Source organism: Hylobates moloch, unplaced genomic scaffold, assembly GCF_009828535.3.
Source record: "Hylobates moloch isolate HMO894 unplaced genomic scaffold, HMol_V3 SCAFFOLD_19, whole genome shotgun sequence".
NCBI classification, from domain to species: domain Eukaryota; kingdom Metazoa; phylum Chordata; class Mammalia; order Primates; family Hylobatidae; genus Hylobates; species Hylobates moloch.
In genome coordinates this window covers 77,807,811-77,827,584 of record NW_026652294.1, presented here as the reverse complement: position 1 = coordinate 77,827,584, position 19,774 = coordinate 77,807,811, and the positions used below count along the sequence as shown (strand labels likewise).

General features: G+C 42.1%; 1 protein-coding gene across 2 annotated transcripts in view; it reads left to right on the top strand.

Moving 5' to 3' along the window:
- Nucleotides 1-19,774, top strand: part of DMRT1 (doublesex and mab-3 related transcription factor 1) — a 131,143-nt gene extending 111,369 nt beyond the window's left edge. For both annotated transcript variants that reach the window (XM_032138041.2, XM_058431529.1), the window contains exon 5: nt 18,672-19,774. In XM_032138041.2, the coding sequence (XP_031993932.1) occupies nt 18,672-18,826 (155 nt within the window). In that variant the 3' untranslated portion in view covers nt 18,827-19,774. The remainder of the gene's footprint in view (nt 1-18,671) is intronic.

Here is a 19,774-nt window from a genome sequence, read left to right as displayed (position 1 = left end):
ATAGCACATTGTCCTTATTCATCTGTCTGTCAGTGGACATGTAGGTTGCTTCCACGCACTCCTTGGGTACTGTGACTAGTGCTGCAGTAAATATGGGTGTGCAGATACCTTTTCAAGATCCCAATTTCAATTCTTTGAATATACACTCAGAAGTAGCATTCCTGGATCATATAGTAGTTTTATTGAAGTCTCTTCTGCTTGGAAAGTGGAAAGATGTGGGAATTGGGGTCTCTTGGATATCTCCTTGCTCAGCTCATTTTTAGAAGGCAAACCTGCAACTCAGTTGATGCCTTAGACTTGAAAGCTATCTTTTTGCAGCAAAATCATGACTATCTAGAGAGGTACTTGGGCAACAGATCTGTGGATGTGAAGAAGAGGAAAGCTCACTGCAGAGGGCTCTCTGGGTCAGCAGGAGGCAGCGTGAGGAATACAATCGGCAAGCTTGTTGTGATGCACTGTGGTCTCTTGTGGACAGTCCCAGATTCAGATCCTGAGTACAAATTCTGGCTCTGATATTCAGCAGTTGTGTGAGCTTGGGCATGTTAATCTGAGTCTGTTTTTAAAATCTGTCAAGTAAGGATGTTAATATCCACCTCCCCAAAGGGTTTTCGTGAAGATGGTAAAGTACAGTGCCGGAACATGATAGGGGCTCAATGAATGGTAGTAATTATTATTAATAATTATGCTAATAAATAATGTGGGCTGAACTTCATTTCACAAGCCTGCTTCCCCAAGTCAGCATGTACCAGCTCCTGCCTTAGGCTGGTACATGAGCCTTCCTAAGAATTCCTGTTTCATTTCCCCAGTGTCTCTTAGCCCCGACTCGTTAAAGAAAGCATCTCCCTCCTACAGTTCAAGTGAAAAGCATTGTTTCCAGAAATGACTGTTTTATTGGATTTCCTTTTATCCTTGCTTTCTGTCTTTTTCTATCACTTTTTGTTACAACAAAAATGTTTCGTCCTTTATTGTTTCATAGTTGTTTTGATATAGAAAATTATAAGTGCTTTTTAAATAAATGGATGGCCTTGGTTTAGGATTATGAAAAGTATATCCCCCTTACTACCAGGCTTATTACTTAGCTAATGCTAATGTTTGTGTCTTTTGCCTTTTCTCTCAATTTTATCTGATTCAGTGTTACAACTAGTAATATTTGCTAATGGAAATAATTAAAAGTTCATTTGATTAAAATTTCTGACAAATAATTAAATCCTAGAGCCTCATTGAAGCACTAGACAACGTGAGAGTTAACTGCTAGCAGAAAAATAAATTTATTTTAATATATATTTTTCTTTAAATACCAGTCATTTGTGTTTGGCTGTAAGGACTGCATTCTAGTTAAGCTCCTGGAAGGCAGAGTTAAAGAGAAACCGATGATTTTGAGATTAGCTCCCTGGTAAATCACTTTGAAAGGCTGAGCCTCTGGTAAGCTGGAAACACAGACCAGACATGGACAGTAACCTTAATCAGCAAGAATGCGTCTTTTATGTAAATTATGAAAATTTGATGCAGTAAAAATAAAACTTGATTTATCCACTTACCTAGCAGTGCATCCTGTATACTGAATGGTGCAGACGACACTTCAGCAATTTGCCCTGCCCCTAAAGATGACATCTCTGCAGTGTCTAGAAGCTTCCTCTTTAAAATGAAAATATCAACAAGGGGGTTGGCAGCATGCAGCTTGCATGTACCCCTTGGGTAAATTAGTTTAATTGAATGCTTTTCTTTGAAGAGCTGCAAGCAATATACTCAAAGAATAGAAGTGTTCTGGAGCGGATTGAGGGAGGGTGTAAGTTATAATTTGACAGAAATGAGACCCTGGGAGTGGACCAGGGGGCACAGGATACCTAAGAACAGAAAAGAAGCACAGATGTGAGGAAGGCGCAGAGGACCAGACAAACACATAATAGAGAAATATGGCCCCTTCTTCTGATTCTGTTTCAGGGAGTCCCTGGTGCCAGTTTGAAGCCCTTACTGATTATCTGCTCTCTTATTACAGGAAGGGAGGGGGCCAATGTCCATTCAATGCCTATTTTGAGCTAAGGAGCTTGCTATGCTATGTATAGATTTTTAAAATCACAACAGCCTTTAACATTGTTGTTTTCCTTTAATAGATGAGGAATTGAGGCTCAGAGCTGTTAAATGATTGCCCAGGGTCACATAACTAGTAAATGACCCAGCCAGAATGTAATCCCAGGTGTGTCTGATTACAGGTGTTTTTCTTCTGAGAACAGAGCCTTGTTTTATTCACAGCCATATCCCCTGTATCTAGAACAGTGCTGGGCACAGAGCAGATGCCCAGTAAATACTCTGTGAATTAAGTAACCAAATTAGCACCACACTGCCTTTTATGCGTGAGTTTTAGCTAGTTGTGGACGTAGATTAAGAAATAAAAAGGACTAACAGTAGTCATTGTTTTCTTTAGAGTACTTGGCTCCCAAAGAGGCTCCTCCAACACCTTGGACATGAAATAAAACATGTTCTACAATTTATACTTTTAAAATTATGGTGTAATCAAAAGGCCAGGCAGCCCATAAACCTGAGAATTTGTGCAATTGAAATAACATTTCTGATTCCCAGGAAGCTTGTGCCTAACAGCAGAAAGCATTTTTACATGTAAATTGGTCACTTTTGAGATGAGCTGGTAATTTCTGAAATTAGCAGATTACTTATGCTTGAAGGAGCTGAGGTCGCCGTTCGTTATTTCACTGCTCTTTGCCCTGAGCTTCGAAGCCAGCCAATAATGCAGTGAGTGCTGGACTTCCACTCTTTTTTTCAAATTAAAGATGTAATTACAGTCTTCACTGAAGATGAACCAAGTGTGAAAATACCTGATCTACTTGGAATGTGGGATCAGGGAGGAGTGTGTGGGTTGGAGTCAGTGCCTGGTCATTTAAATAATTTCAACAGTAACATTAAGGGTGAAATTAATTATATTGTGACCAAGTGTTGTCATGTTGGTTAGGCAGAGTCAGTGAAATTTATATTCTTTTTTGGTTGATCATTTTTTAAAGCTGAAAGGATTTTTTTCCTTAGGAGATATTCTCATAGCCTAGAGACTTAAGTCTCTAAGACATCAAAGGTTTTGAAAGATACACATCTTTGAAATGTGTAGAGACTTTCTTTGTGGACTGGTACATGGTTATTTTGCATACATGCTTTGTGTGTGCCTGTGAAGAATGCGGATTTGTTCATTGTTGGATGCAGAATTTTATATATGTGGAGTCAAGCTTACTTATCTTGTTTACATTTTCAATTAATAATGAAAGTGATCTATCCAAAACGTATCTGATGGCCACCCCTTATCTATTTTTTAAGGTAGTAGCTTTAATAAGCCTCCTTTCTTATGGAGGAAAAAAAAAGCCTATGTATCTTTTCAGTCTTCTAGCTTTAGTCATTCTGATATTTCTGTTAGTGTCTGGAGTTTAGTTATACCCATCCAAGGACTGAGTTTAAGGGTAGATTCGAGATGCCTCATTAACTCGCCATCACTGAGAAATTATCTGTTTCACATACATGCATTTTCTAAATGACGAAAATCTTCTCTTGCAGTTGTCAAAGGCCCCTGCCCCCCGACCTTTGATGACAAGAAAGTTTATCAAGTGGATTATTCTCTCTCGCCTGCAGGAAGCTGACCCATTCTTGAGGTTTTGGGTTCGTTGCCGCTTCTGTTGTTGTACTCCCTCTCCACTGCTGCCTCAGCTGCGTCTCAGTTTCCCTCGCCCCTTCCTTGATGTGGGGGCAGCAGTCATCTCTGCTGTCTTGCCACAGCTGGCTCTCCACCGTTCTTTCCGTGCGTTCTTACCTAGTGTGCTGATGACGATTGATCTAGGAAGCAGATTGGCTGGCTTTGCCTCATGACAGTGATCTTTCATTTATTCATCAACTACTATTTGTTGAGTGCTGGCCACATGTAAGTCTTTTAACTAGTGGCCACCAAAGGGCTTTAAAGATAGAACCATGACATGGTCCCTCCTCTGGTCTGTAGGGGAGTCATTAGATCCATAATGAGAGTGAAAGTGATAGTGGCACAAGAAAGGTGCAGTACTGTGGGCATTAGAGAAGGGGGGGTTGCTTCTGCTTAAAGGGATTAGAGGAGGTTGGCATTTGAGTTGATTGTTAAGCTGTGGAGATTAGGGAGAGTCTGTGGGACTGGCATGAACTCAGCGTCAAAGGCAGGGGACCTTAGAGGTCTGTGCAGGCATGTGGAGCAGGAGAGAGGCTAGGACGTGGCTTAATAAGCACAGGGGAGAAGTGGGAAATCAGATTGCTCTTCAAATGCCAGGCTAGGGAGCTTGGACCTTTGCAGAAACCACCAAAGGTGTTTATTTAGGAAAGATGTCAGAGACGTGCTTTTGGAAGCGTAATGGCCACCAGGGTGAAGTGAAGCAGAGAGAGAAGGGACTGGATAGGGCACTAGATGCTAGCAGAGACGGTGCAAGGGGATGAAGGCCAGAATTTAGATGAGGGTGTGGTGGGATAGGGCATTGGAAAGGAGGGATATGTGTAAGGAGGGATATGGCAGAGTTCAAGAGAGCAGGATGTAACAGCTGCTTAGATGTGGGAGGGAGGTGGAGTAGTCTTAAGCTTTGAGTCTGAGCTGGCTAGAGAAGAGGGTGAGCCCAAGACCCAAGAGATGAGGGAGGGTCAGGTAGGCTGTTGGAGGAGGAGAAGTTGGTAGGTTCAGTTTTTTTTGTTTGTTTTTTTGTTGTTGTTTGGGCTTGATTTTGTTATTATTTTTTGGAGTCTTGCTCTGTTGCCAAGCTGGAGTACAGTAGTAAGAGCTCGGCTCACTGTAACCTCTGCCTCCCAGGTTCAAGCAGTTTTCGTGCCTCAGCCTCCCTAGTAGCTGGGAATACAGGTGCGTGCCACCACACCCAGATAATTTTTGTATTTGTAGTAGAGACAGGGTTTCACCATGTTGGCCAGGCTGGTCTCGAACTCCTGACCTCGTGATCTGCCTGCCTTGGCCCGCGAAAGTGCTGGGATTACAGGCATGAGCCACTGCGCCTGGCCGTTCGTTAGCTATTTAAAATACAGACATAGTGCTCAGTAAGAAGTCAGGGAAAGAGATATACATTGTGAAGTCATTTGCAAGGAGGTGGTATTTAAAGCCTTGTGTGACAAAAGAGAACCCAGTTCAGCAGTTGGAGAGTGTCAGTGCTCAGGGTTGGATTAGAGAACAGGTGGTCAGTGGAGTGGGGAGGGCCTGGAGAAAAGAGAGTACTGTGGCCTGAAGACTGGAGAGGAGGGAGAGGGTAGGGCATGGGCACCTGTCCAGTGCTCCTGAGAGAGGGCGGGAGAAAGCAGGGCAGGCCACTGGCATTGGTGACCAGCAGGTTACATGTGAGCACGAGGAAAGTTTTCTGGGACTTCAACAGTAGCCAGTTTTCCAGCATTACTGTGTAATAAAATAGAGACATGACAGTAGGTCACGACTAAGGGATAGCAGGAAGAAGGGAAGGAAGGAAAAGATTAGTATAAAAGAGGCAAAAAACTTGGCTGGTGTGGTGGCTCATGCCTGTAATCCCAGCACTTTGGGAGGCTGAAGCAGGTGGATGGCTTGAGCCCAGGAGTTCAAGACCAGCCTGGGCAACATGGCGAAAACCCTGCCTCTACTAAAAAGGCAAGAAATTAGCTAGGCATGATAGTACATGCCTGTAGTCTCAGCTACTGGGTAGGCCGAGGTGGGAGGATCACCTGAGCCCGTGGAGTCGAGGCTGCAGTAAGCCGTGATAGTGCCACTCACTCCAGTCGGGCTACGGGTAGGAAAACCTGTTTCAAAAAAAAGCAGCAGCAAAAAACTAAATCCTGTGTTTCACACCCATTATGATGGCTGTCATTTAAAAAATAATCAGTGAACGGAAAATAAGTGTTGCTGAGATGTGGGGAAGTTGGAACTCTTGTGCATTACCAGTGGGGATGTGAAACGATGTGGAAACCCATATGGCAGTTCTCAAAAAATTAAAGATGGAATTACCACACGGTCCAGCAGTTCTGCTCTGGGTAAATACCCCAAAGAATTGAAAGCAGGGTGTCAAAAGAGATATCTGTATACCCATGTTCATATCAGCATTATTCAAAGGTGGATGCAACGCAAATGACCACTAGTGCATGGATGGATAAACAAAATGGTGTATACTCATGCAATGGAATGTTATTTAGTCTTTAAAAGGAAGGAAATTCTGATGTATTCCACAACATGGATGAAACTTGAGAACGTTATGCTAAGTAAAATAAGCCAGACACAAAAGGACAAATATTGTATGAGTCCATTTATATGAGGTACCTACAGTAGTCAAAATCATAGAGCCAGAAAGTAGAATGGTGGTTGCCAGGAGTTGAGGGGAGAAGAGGATGGACAGTTATTGTTTAATGAGTACAGAATTTCAGTTTGGGAAGGTGAAGAAGTTTTGGAGATGGAAGGTGGCAATGGTTGTGAATGTACTTCAAATGCATGTACTTCACTGAACGCTACACTTGAAAATGGTTAAGGGCCAGGGTGGTGGTGCATACCAGTAATCCCAGCACTTTGGGAAGCTGAGGCAGGAGGATCACCTGAGCGCAGAAGTGTGAGGCTGCAGTGAGTTATGATTGAGCCATTGCACTCCAGCCTTGGTGACAGAGGAAGGCCCTGTCTCAAAAAAAAAAAAAAAAAACAAAAAAAAACCTAAAATTTAAAAGGCCATACAATTTTTAAATGGTAAAATGATAAATTTTATGCTATATGTATTTTACTGCAATAAAAAATTAAGCAAATGCTGGAAGAAGCCAATTTGTTGACCAGGGGAAGAAATAATTAAATAAAAATTTGTCTCATGCTTTGGTAAATAACTGCCAGCCTATCTTTCCTGAAGTTCAGAGCCTCGCTCTGTTGACCCAGTACCAATAGGCCTTTCCGGGATCGTCCCACCCAGAGATCATAGGTGGTTGTTCTGAGAAGCCCCTTAAGAAAGGCTACAATTAAGTTTGGCTTGAGGTGGGCTGCAGCTAGGGAGGAAAAGGAAAACCTTTTTTGTTTTCCCTTTAATTTTCATTTTAGATTCAGGGGGTTCATGTGCAGGTTTGTTACGTCAGCATATTGCATGAAGCTGAGGCTTGGGGTATGAATGATCCTGTCACCCAGGTACTGAGCATATTACCCAACAGTTAATTTTTCAACCCTTGCCTCCCCGCCAGTAGTCCCCGGTGTTGATCGTTGCCGCCTTTATGTCCATACCCAATGGAACATCTTTTCTTGAAGGCAGACTAAAATACCTGTCAAAACATAAGCATGAGCTCACCTGTCCTGAAACAATTAAAAATATCATAAACACCTGGAGAGAAGAAGGCGCAGTAACAGTAACATTCCCTGAATGCCTTATATTGCCTAGAGACTAAACCTCTTTATTTTTATTTATTTATTTATTTTTTTTTTTTTTTTGAGGCAGAGTCTCGCTGTAGCCCAGGCTGGAGTGCAGTGGCGCGATCTCGGCTCACTGCAAGCTCCGCCTCCCGGGTTCACACCATTCTCCTGCCTCAGCCTCTCGAGTAGCTGGGACTACAGGCGCCCGCCACCACGCCCGGCTAATTTTTTTTTTGTATGTTTAGTAGAGATGGGGTTTCACCGTGTTAGCCAGGATGGTCTCGATCTCCTGACCTCGTGATCCGCCCGCCTCGGCCTCTGAAAGTGCTGGGATTACAGGTGGGAGCCACCGCGCCCGGCCAGAGACTAAATCTCTTTAGGGTTAAAGTCCTTTCTTGGGGCTAATTGGACAGAAGGTATTTAAACCACAAAAACGTTTTAAGAAATACATATATTAAAGAATTTTAGCAATTGGAGTCTTATGCAATGTATAGAAATATTATTTCAGAAAAGCGTACACAGTCTGTGCTGTTATTTTCTTATTTCTCTTCACCCTTAATGTGAACCATTCCTAAACAGTGTGCACCTGCTTCTGTAATCTGAACTTACCTTATCATCCATGATGGCCGTGTTATATTTAGGTCGTAAAATAACATGTGCAACTTTTGAATAGGCATGTATTCTCCTGTCTGGAAATCCCTAAAATATTCAATCTTGATTGTTTTTCAATTGGTATATGTTCTATTTAGATGTGTCCTGGTATTTGCTTCCTTCTTCTATTTTAGAAGAAAATATTTAGCTGAGGGCAGTGGCTTACGCCTGTAATCCCAGCACTTTGGGAGGCCGAAGCAGGTGGATCACCTGAGGTCAGGAGTTCCAGACCAGCCTGACCAACATGGCGAAACCCTGGCTGTACTAAAAATAACAAAAATTAGCCAGATGTGGTGGCGGGCGCCTGTAATCCTAGCTACTTGGGAGACTGAAGCATGAGAATCACTTGAACCCGCAGGCGGAGGTTGCAGTGATCGGAGATCGTGCCACTGCATTCCAGCTTGGGGGATAGAGCGAGACTCTGCCTTTAAAAAAAGAAAAAAAAGATGAAAATATTAATAATTTACGAATCTTAAATTTTCATTAATGCTAGTTATAGTTAGAAAGAAACAGTAGGAAATAGTTGGCATAGTATGATAAGCCAACATTGAAATTTTGTGTCTTACATGTAACGTTCACCATAAATAGTATTAATATTTGCTTTTTGAAGAATATGAGCCTCCTAGTAGTAAAGAGAAAATAATTTGCTGTATGCAATCCTCTACCGTGCTACTAGCATATCATTTGTGCCACAATATTTATTTTCAAATTATAAGCTGCAAAGTCTATACAAATTCTACTTGAGAAATGGCTTGGGAACTTTCTATCATATCCACTTAATTGCAAAGTATCAGAATATTTTTATTTTTGGAGTTGGATTTCTTGCTCTGTCACCAAGGCTGGAGTGCAATGGCGTGATCTCAGCTTACTGCAACCTCCACCTCCTGGGTTCAAGCGATTCTCCTGCCTCAGCCTCCCAAGTAGCTGGGATTACAGGCACACACCCAGCTAATTTTTGTACGTTTAGTAGAGACAGGGTTTCACCATGTTGGCTAGGCTGGTCTCAAAACTCCTGACCTCAGGTGATCCACCCTTCTGGATCTTCTAACCCTTCTGGAGTTACAGGCATGAGCCACCACGCCTGGCCCGGAATATTTTTAAATGAAAAACTTTGTAAAAACCATATAGCTAAAGATGCACATCCGAAGTATAAATATTTTGTTAAACATTGTGTTTTATCAGAGATTATATAAATCTAAAGCTAAAGGCTAACTGCGGTTTGTGGATTAGATAGGAAACCAAGCTCATTGGAGCTCTAGATGAGAAGGCAGTGTTGACATTATTGTGACCAGCTCCCCTGGCAGTGGTGTTGACTCCAAAACTGTAATCCTTTTTCTTAGCCTTAACGAGATGCCTATCAAGGTTGGGATTTCCATCACATCTTACCCTTTCAGGCTGGAGCATCTGTGATTCTTCTGCAAGACTGCTTTAAAATTTTCTCCTACTGCAAAATATCCGGACAGCCAACCTAGTTTGTAGAGTGGCAAACGTCACAGCCTACTTTATGGGTTTGATTCCTTTTGTATCTGAGAAAACAGCTTTCCCAGAATCGAATGACAAGTCTATTTCAGAGACGACTCGTAGAGCATCTTCTTTGCCCAGCCTGCCTTCGTTACTGAGATGATCATGTATGTATTTAAGTCTGTTTTCAAATGCAGTTGTGATGTGTGTGGCCAACCCAGTCATGGCACCTGTATGTGGATCTGAGCACTCATTTACATTGCACAGAGTCCCTGAGGAACTCATTAAAAGTTAGGGTCTTTGGCCTTTGGCCTGGGCTGACAGGGTCCTGGTGCCACCACTTGTCAGAGGGTGTGTTTGATGCTGCGTTTCCCTTTGCTTCTGTGTCCAGGCTTTGCATAGAGTCACTATGTAGTAACTACAAGCAGAATTGATTCACACACTTGTACTCTAAACTCCTTAAACTGGTTTTATTGTTGTTGTTGTTGTTTTGTTTTTTGAGATGGAGTCTTGCTCTGTTGTCCAGGCTGGAGTGCAGGGGCACGATCTTAGCTCACTGCAACCTCTGCCTCCCGGGTTCAAGCGATTCTTCTGCCTCAGCCCTCCCGAGTAGCTGGGATTACAGGCATGTGCTACCATGCCCGGCTAATTTTTGTATTTCTAGTAGAGATGGGGTTTTGCCATGTTGGCTAGGCTGGTCTTGAGCTCCTGACCTCTGGTGATCCACCTGCTTCGGCCTCCCAAAGTGCTAGGATTACAGGCATGACCCACCGCACCCGGCCACCTTAAACTGGTTTTAGACTTGAGACTGTCTTTGCCAGTGCATGCATGGGTTTGTCCTGTTTCGTGGTTGCAGTGTGTGTTGTGAAGGCTAAATTCCATCGTTTTTCTCACTCATGCATCCATTATTAAACACCCACTATGTGCTCTGCACTGTGCTGGACAGTGGATGGTAGACATTCTCAGCTCAATTTCCATTTGTCCGAGGTTTGTCTTTCACCCTGTGAACTTTGTGTCTTTGCCTCCAGGTGGTTCTCCTGGCTCTTTGCCCTAGCCTGATTCAGTGGAGGCAGCTTGCCTGTTGGCCCAGCCTCAGGAATGGTTAAGTGTCACTGAAGCCTATACATGATGCCGTGAAAAGCACAAACAATAGGCTCAGGTTTTAGCTTGGAATTCATTTTAACTGTCAGTCTTTTGGTGTGTAAAGAGGGGTGAAGAAAGCAATCATTGACTTTCCCTCACTTCGGAATTGAAACTTGTCCAAGAACATTCAGAGGTGTTCTCAACCAATGTTTAATAAAAATCCTATTAATTTACAGTGGAGTATAGACACTCACAGTTCTTTCCTAGAGAAGAGTATAGGCTTCTGCCAGAGGAGAGGGGACAGAAAATAATGAGTAACAAGTGTATAGACCCTTAGGGTTTACAAATTATTTTGTCTCCTTGGTCCTCAAAGCAACTTTGTGAGATATTTATTACCTTCTTTTACAATTGAGGAAACTGAGGCAGAGGGTGTTTATTGAGGTGCCAGTGTCGATGGCAGAGCTCCTGGTCTTTCGGGACAATTCTCAGACTGTGGCTGCTCCTGGCTGAGGGGTAGGAGCTGGGCTTGGCCCAGCCTGAGAGGTACTCCTAAGTGAGAGGAGCCAGCCAGAAGCAGGCCTCCCTCAGCCCTCCTGCCTAGCATGCAGTGTGGTGGGAACACAGTCTCTCAGAAAGGAGGCTGCATTTCTGCCTGCTGCCTCTTCAAGCTCAAGAAAGATGAAGTAGGGTGGGGTGGGGCAGGTGTAGACAAGGGAAGTGGAGTGGGGGAGCAGTGCTGAGAAGTGACGCTAGGAACAGGGCTCAGTTCAGACAGCATCAGGTGCTGAGATGTGGCTGTCACCGGGCCACATGTGTGAGTGACCACAGGAGGGAACGTAGCACTTAATGGGGCCCCACGGCTTGTGTAGAATCCTCCTAAGTGCTCTACTGTATCCCCATTTTACACGTGAAGAAGCAGAGACATGGAGAGGTTAAGGGACCCGTCCAGGGTCTTCAGGTAGTGAGACAGACAGCCCGCCTCCGGAGCCCACACGCCTGACCCCTCTGCTCTGTTGCATTCGGACCCAGGGACAGTTTCTGGAATGCCTCATTTTAATTCCCTTTAGTGACAACATCCTGCAGTAAACCCACACACTGGGTAACTCTTTGCTCTTCTCTCCTCAGAACGCAAGCCTCGTTCTGACAGGGCTCCAGGAACCCAGTAATTGTAGATGAGGAACAGATGAGACCCGTACTGCTTTGGAGACATTGACACCTGTGCCATGTACTTCCCAGAGTTCCCAACTTTTAGGACAAACTTAGGCTCAAAAACCACAGATTCTTCCTTCCTCCAAATGCTAGTCTGAAGGGATGGTTTGCTTGATCATGGGATGATAACACTATTTTCTGTTTGGTTTATAAAGTATGTTCCAGTCATTCTGGTGTTTGATTTGATGCCAGCCATTTTCTTACCTCCCTCCTCAAAAAGATTGAAAAAGGCAGAACTGATGTTAACAAAGGGCCCTGTTCAATTGAGGAATAGGTTGTTTTGCCTCTTGGATGTGACATTCAGGCTATTACATAGTAAACATGTATTCCCGGTTCTCTGAAAAAGGCAACATGTATGTGTTGCCTGGAAAAAACAGACCTTGCACTAAATCCTGATATGATTCTGATGTGTTCAAAAGCAAGAATCTTCTCACATTAAGACATGGAGATGTAGACAGCTGACAGAGGAATTAAGGGAACTAATATTTGTTGAGTAAACATTATTCCAGTAATCTTCACAACTATCTGTTATTACCCCCTTTTCACAGATGGAGAAACTAGGGCACAGGATGCTTAAACAATGTCCCAGGTACAAGAGGAGTTTCCTTAAAAGTCTAGGTCGTGTTTATTTTACTGGAGAGGAGAGGAGAGCAAAGAGTTAGCCAGCCTGTGGGTTTACTGCAGGATGTTGTTACTAAAGGGAATTAAAAGCCACACGATGATTAGGTGTTAAGACTTAATATATTTTGGTTAAAACATAGTTTTAGAGTGACTTTGTTTGGATTGGGTGTATCACCAAATGCGACACCCCTGGATGGGACTAGCCAACTGAGTCAGTAAAAGTGAGTCAGACCCTCGTGTGCACGCTTGCTCACCTCTGAGAAGGTTTAGGAAGAGATGTCAGTGGGAGAAAAGTTCCCACAACTGACTGAGTTTGGGGGCAAGGGAGCAGTCTGGAGCATCACCATTACTGACAGGCAGGAAGGGTTTTTTGGAAGGTGAGGAGTGAGGGGAGAGGAGGTACTTCAAAGGGTGCCGAGCCCCTATCAGGGTAGGGCTGCTGCCATAGACATGTTGCTTATTCATGGCTTTGAGACACAAGTTTGCTTGTGGTGACCTCCTCCATGAAACAAGCAGGGAATGTGGGGACCCACCAGCTTTCTATGCTATGGTCCAGGAGGGCTTGGGTGGGGTGGGGTGGGGTGGAGGTGGCATTGGGGACCTACCAGCTGCCATGCTGTGGTCCAGGAGGGCCTGGGTGGGGTGGAGGTGGCATTGGAGAACAAACACCTTGTCGTGAGCTAATTTTGCTTGAGTCTCTGGTGGGGTATAAGGCTGAATGCGCCCCTTCTTTCTCTTCTCTTTTTGCATACCATGTTAATATAAACAAAAAAGGCTTCTTCCCTTTGCTTATCAGTTGAACTCTGTAAGTGGGGAGGGGAGTAAATTTGATGGGTGCATTATCACTTAGTTTCACAAGCAGCAGGGAAACTAATCTGCAACTACAGTAGGACCAGACTGTGAGCCCAGGTTCTCAGACTCCCAGGCCAGTGCTCCCCCAGCCTCTGCCATTGCTGCAGAAGGATGCTTGCTTGGCTTCTGTTCTTTTTGAGAGTTAAAAAATTGGTCTACTATTATTTCGTGAATTGTGTGTACATTATGTTTTACATGAAATTTAGAGGGAAAGAGGTAATATTGCATAAATATGTACTTTCTGTTAAGTTCACCTAGTTTTCAAAGTATGCTATTTCCCAGTGCTTGCAAAGGCTGTGATTGTTGTATCAACGAGGAAGCACTAATAATTTACCTGATTCCATCTATAGGATCTTTCATTTAATTTACCTGATTCCATCTATAGGATCTTTCATTTACGGTGATTGGCCAGTTCTCTCTACAATATGCAAAGTGCAGAGCTAGCCCCCTTCAAAACCGATATTCGATTTTAAAGCTGATAACTAAGATATGGTGTTATGGAAAACACAGTCCTATGCTCCACTCTCTCATCACTACTCTTTAATTGCACTCGGGGAAAAACACATTTAATTGTTTCAAAGATCATTACTTTTTTTTAGCAAATTTATAGTAAATGGAGGAGATTACCAAAGGGCTATTTTTTTCTCAGCTTGTGGTTTCTAATTACATCAGTTACAGCTCAGCCTTATTCTTAACTAGAGTGCAGGCATGAACTGGAAAAGAATGAGCTAATCCATGATAGATCAGGTGGAATAAAGATCTCCATTCATATCTTTACCTTTTATCCCTTGTTCTGAGTGCCAAGAATTAATGCTATTTGAAAGTACAAACTGAACCTGCCAAGCTTCGGACAGCTAAGATAATCCTAATTATTTTAAATGTTAGTGAGAAGGGCAGCAGTTCCACTCTGGAAAAGAGTTCTATTGTGAAACATTAAATATATGCTAAGTGGTATTGATTGCACATGATTTTATTTCCAAACACTATGGTTATCATGAAGTGGAAGAATTTGTTGTTTAAGAAATTTTCATCAGCTTTTCATCAGATTCTTTCTTACGCCTGCAAAGTCTAGGAAACTGAAGAGGCCAGCAATTTTGTTTGTCTGCCATGGCAGTCAGCATCTAGATGACGAGTTGCTAACAACTGAAAAATGCCACTTGTATTTTATTTTAAAATGGTTTCTTAGGAGCTTAATAGTGTTTAACATATGGAGGAAGGAAAAATGTTTTTAAAGCATGAATATCCTGTTTTCTCACATCACTGGAAGAGAATTATTCATTCCAGTCCATTGACTTCCAACAGATCATTCAAGTTAAAAGTCAGGGGTCTTTGCAATGTCAAAAGACTTAGCGCTTAGAGTTTTTTTGTTTTTTTTAAGAAGGTTTTCTTTTTTGACAGTATAAATATTTTTCAAAAAGAATACTCATGGTTAGATGGCATCAAAATCATCTTGAAGTGTTTTTTCCCCTCATTGGTAAGAATGATCTTGTGTAAGGCTTTTTGTTTATTTTTAAATCATAATAAAATAACATCCCAGTAGCTTCGGTAGACAAATAGGCTTCTTGAGAGAAAACAGATACTAGATTTACTGGTTCAAACAAGGGTCAGCCTCGGAGGTTTACCCACCTTTCATTGTAACACAAAAAAATATCAGATTGGCAGGTTTTCCTTTTTTTCTTTTCCTTACTTTTCCGTCTCTGCTGTGGTGTGCAGAAATAATTTCTTCCATTTCTGTAAATGCTGGGAGGCTATCAATGATTATTGGGTACTGTAATCCTTAATTGTTTATTGCCTGTGAATGCTTCCTGTCCCATCCCCAGTGCAGCTGGCCCCAACTCCCTTCCCCAAGCGCGAGAGCAGTACATTAACATCTTCACTGATGGTGTGTTGAGCATCTCAGGCTCAATTATTCTTCCTTTCTTTGGGGTTATTCCCTAGAGTGGAATTACCAGGTCAGAGGGGCTGAACAGCTTTATGGTTCTTATTACATGTCACTAGATTGCTGTCTAGAGAGATTGAACCAATTTCTAGTGCTACCAACCAATACTATCTGTTCCCCCAAAGTGCCACTGACGCTAGGAGTTAGCATTTTTACAAAATGACCTAAGACAAGACTTTTGAGTTGAAATTAGCCTTGTGTAGGGCCCTTAGAATCAAAGAGCGAAAAGCATCATTTTGATTTTTGAATTTTTTTTTTTTTTTTTTTTTGAGAGGGAGGGGCGCTCTGTCTCGCCGCCTGGGGTGGAGTGGGGCGCTCTATTCTGGCTCACTGCAAGCTCCGCCTCCCGGGTTCACGCCATTCTCCTGCCTCAGCCTCTCCGAGTAGCTGGGACTACAGGCGCCCGCCGCCACGCCCGGCTAATTTTTTGTATTTTTAGTAGAGACGGGGTTTCACCGTGGTCTCGATCTCCTGACCTCGTGATCCACCTGCCTCGGCCTCCCAAAGTGCTGGGATTACAAGCGTGAGCCACCGCGCCCGGCCGATTTTTGAATTTTTAATTGGTATAAAATAATTTACAACGGTCAACTATTAGCCTTCTCCTTCCAAAAGTTCAAGGAAGCTGCATTAAAATGGAAAAGGTACCTTTGAGGGACGATCTTTAAGGATGGTAGTAAAAGTGATTTTGGACATTAGTCACTAAGGAAAAACACACTAAATCTTTTCATGTACTTAGAACTCTATGAGGTGCTATACAAAAATGAGTTTAAACAGATACTATCCCTAACTTCAATAGGCTATTATTTAAAAACAATGCTAAACCTTGAACAAATGTAAAAATAACATGGGTTTAAATTTTGAGTGGAGAAACACTATAAAAAATAGAGCTGTTTTTCAAAACAGGGTGAGTTTTACATTTTTCTAGAGTGCAGTCATGCATTAAAAGTATGCTTGGAGCCCCCCTAGTCCGTGCAGGTAACATTCTGCATGCTTTGTGGCCCCACGTCGCAAGAGTACTTTCCAAGAAAATATTCATAAGGCAAGTTAGAGCAAAAGGGGGATATTGTCAAATTCCTTTCTTTGGCAAAATTCCCACTCCTCCCCTTTTTAGTCCCAAGTTGGCTGAATGAGGAGAGGGTATCTCCCAGTCAGCTGCTAACTGGAAACAGGCCCAGGGCTCTGAACATGTTGGGAGAACACATACCTATTCTTTTACAAGCCTCTGCATCAGCTTGGCAAAGGTCCGTTGCTTTGCCTCCTTAAACTCACACAGGGATTGGGAAGTTCAGCTGCCAGTTCCAAAATGTGGTGCTCAGGAGAAGGTTGGTGCAGGGGCCAGAGCACGCCAGACTCAGCCTAACCAGGACAGTGCTGCCCTTGACAGCTTGCACGGGAACCCTATGTTAGACGGGGAGAGTAATTCTCTCAGTGATGGTTTGACGGTGAAATACCTCACTAAAGTGTGTGTGTGGCATACAGGTAGTAGTCAGCAACGTTTACTGTTCTTCCCCATACCTTCTATACAGAGAAACTTCTGTCACCGGTTGGGGGTGGGGGTGGGGGTGAGGACATTAACTCATGGACTCCAGGAAGCTCTTAGTCGGCTCTCCAGATCTGTATAATAACAAGATCTCAAAGAAGTCTGCTGCCTTTGGAAAACATTTCTCTGTACATAGATGTGACAGCCAGGTGCAATGTATACAATTAATAAATCGCCTTGGATTTGCAGGGAATTTAAATGCATATAACAATACAAATTTAGTAAGATACTTTTATGAACTGTAATAAGATGAAGGCTTCAGATTTCCTAGGTTCCTAGTTTTGGTTGCTATATTTATATATGCATATGCGTGCTTTTTTGTTATAAAATACTACTTAATGACTCCCTCTAAATTAAAAAAAATTATTTTCCTACATTTTAAAGCTTACAAACTCATCCTTTGCTTTTTATTTACATTATTAAAGACTAAATAAATCTACCAATTAAAAAGTAACCGCTTGTCAGGAAATTGCCTAAATTGTTTTTCAAATTTATTCACTTACTGAATTTTCAGATCCTCTCTTTCCTTCTTGGATATTGAGGTAGCTGTACAAAACTATCCATTTGTCTATCTGTCTACCCATATGTCACACTGGAAGAAGGGTGCTTTCTGAAAGAATTTGGTCCAGTGGAGTGGTTAAGGGTCTGCTTCTTAAATCCCAGCTCTGTTCTTTTATTTCTGTGTGGTTCCACTAGCTGCAGCAAACCTTTTCCAAACCCATAACAAGCGTAAATAGTGCTCAGTTGTAAAAAGGTCTCTTTTCAGCATGGTAATATACCTTATTAAATTCCAAACATAATAAGTATTGATGGCAAACACATCAGGACCCAGTACAGCTTCTACTATGATTTAGTTCTCTACAAATGACTTCAGCACTCAACTCCCAATGCATTTTGCTAATTACATCATAGATTTCCCTATTGATGAACACAAGCTGAATTAACACAGGAGCACTAATGTACCCTTTCACCATTATTGTTGTACAAGAAGCCGTGGCAGATGCTGGCAGTTAGTTACACAAACATTAGTATTAACGATTGGCCATTTGGAATTGGTGACAAACTACTGCCCGGCAGAATCCTGAGGCTGAAACCAATCAGGAAGTTAATGAGGAGAGAAATTACCACTGCAGCTTCCCCTTAATTACATTCACACTAGGCAGAAGGGAGTTCTGGGGGTGGATCTAAACTCAGCTAAGGTTAAGAAGGTCAGAGACCCTTTTGCTTAAGTTTTTTATCTACTGTGGCTGCTAAGGTTGCAAAAGTTGCTTAACACATTATTACTTTTGCATCCTTCATATTTAATGTGGGTTTTCCAGTGGAGTTCTATGTTCCTAGGTTTGCTTTCACAATTCGTATCTGACTTCTATTTTAGTGTGATGTAATTTATTTACTTTTGTTTTTAAAATTTTTCTCTCATTTACTGTCTTTTACTTTTTAAAAGTTATGTATGCTGACATCCCCTTCCCCCATCTTTGTCCTGTTATGCCAAGAGAAATAATAGTAAAGTTAATATGCTATCAACTTCACCTGCTGTACCCTGAAAAAGTAGGGTGGGTTACCTGTCATGGTGGAAATGCATGGGTGGAGTCTTGCTTGGGGTAATTTGTCAGATGGATCACTTGACAAGTTTCATCAGCATCCTTTGCATAAAGGGGAGGAGTCCGGTGAAGGGTGGAAATAGTTTCCCAAAGAGGATGCAGCCGACTTGTTTTGTTTTTTAATGAACGTTAAACTGGAACTCTGCTATCTAGCTTACTCCTTTCGTTAAATAGGTATACTGTGTAGAATACTATTTTTTTTTTCTAAAGAAATGCTAGGGGTTTTAATGAGTGTCTATAAAAACACTTTCAACTCCGAACAGAAATGGAGAGCGCCACTTTCTTTGTTGTAACCTAATTGAATAATGAATGTATAAAGACCAGCCACTTTTAACATACTCTTCTCCCTTTCTCTCTCCCCTCACTTCCCAGTATTCTCGCCGCCCAGCAGTCAAGATTCTGGCTTGGTTTCCCTCTCGAGCAGCTCTCCTATTAGTAACGAGAGCACAAAGGCAGTGCTCGAATGTGAGCCTGCGTCGGAGCCCAGCAGCTTCACAGTCACTCCCGTCATCGAGGAGGACGAGTGAGCAGTGCCTGCTGCCGATGGCGGTTCACTTGGAGTAACAGGCTTATTCCACTTTCCATGGGGTTTGTTAATATTTTGCATTGACTCATACTATCTTAATTGTTGAGAACGTATTTGGTTTATATTCCTTAGCGTTTAGTCCAGAGGCTGTAACACATTTGTAATACGTTAGGGTCGGTGACTACCATCTGCATGATTTAAGTGCTTTGCTCACGGAGTTTAAATAATAGTGTTCATTTTTTTAATGACACTGGTTTCAAGTAGTTTTCAAGAAATAAAAGAATTCATTCAAGTGAAGCCATTTCTGTGCCTCTAAATGAGTCATCGAATTAGATGTTACTTTTAGTTTTAAAATGAAATCTTAGGTGCCTTAGGGTTTTTTTTTTTAAGTATTTTTTAAAAACCTGCAAAGATATAAATTTAGCCGTTACCTGACGGGTGAGAAGAAAAGAGCAGGCAAAATTAGTGATTTTTTTTAGAAGTCTGCTAAATGGATATATTTTGTGTGTTGCTGTTGGAAATAGCCCCACCCCATCCTCCCAGTCCAAAACGTAACTGAAATATAATCAGAAACATTAAAGCCTGTAAAAAAAAAATTGCTGCGTTTTTGGTAAAGGGTGTAATTTGAAAACAATGCAATTTAAAGTGACCTTAGTGATGCAGAGTTCCTGAGTGGTGTTTGTAGAATGAGTTTATCATACATTCTTTCTACTACTGGAAAAAAATGGATGCAATCTAGACTGTTGTAACCTTAGGTTGTAATCTTATTTGGAAATAAGTACATCTTCAAAAGTTACTACAGATTTGAGTTCATTATTTTGTTAAAAATTGCTATGGAGTACTTTGTTATGTAACAGAAGCCATCCTGAAATGAAACTAGTCTAAAAAAAATTCATTGTTCTGCTTAGTTGCAGCTGTACCTGAAATAAAAATGTTATTGATGACTGAA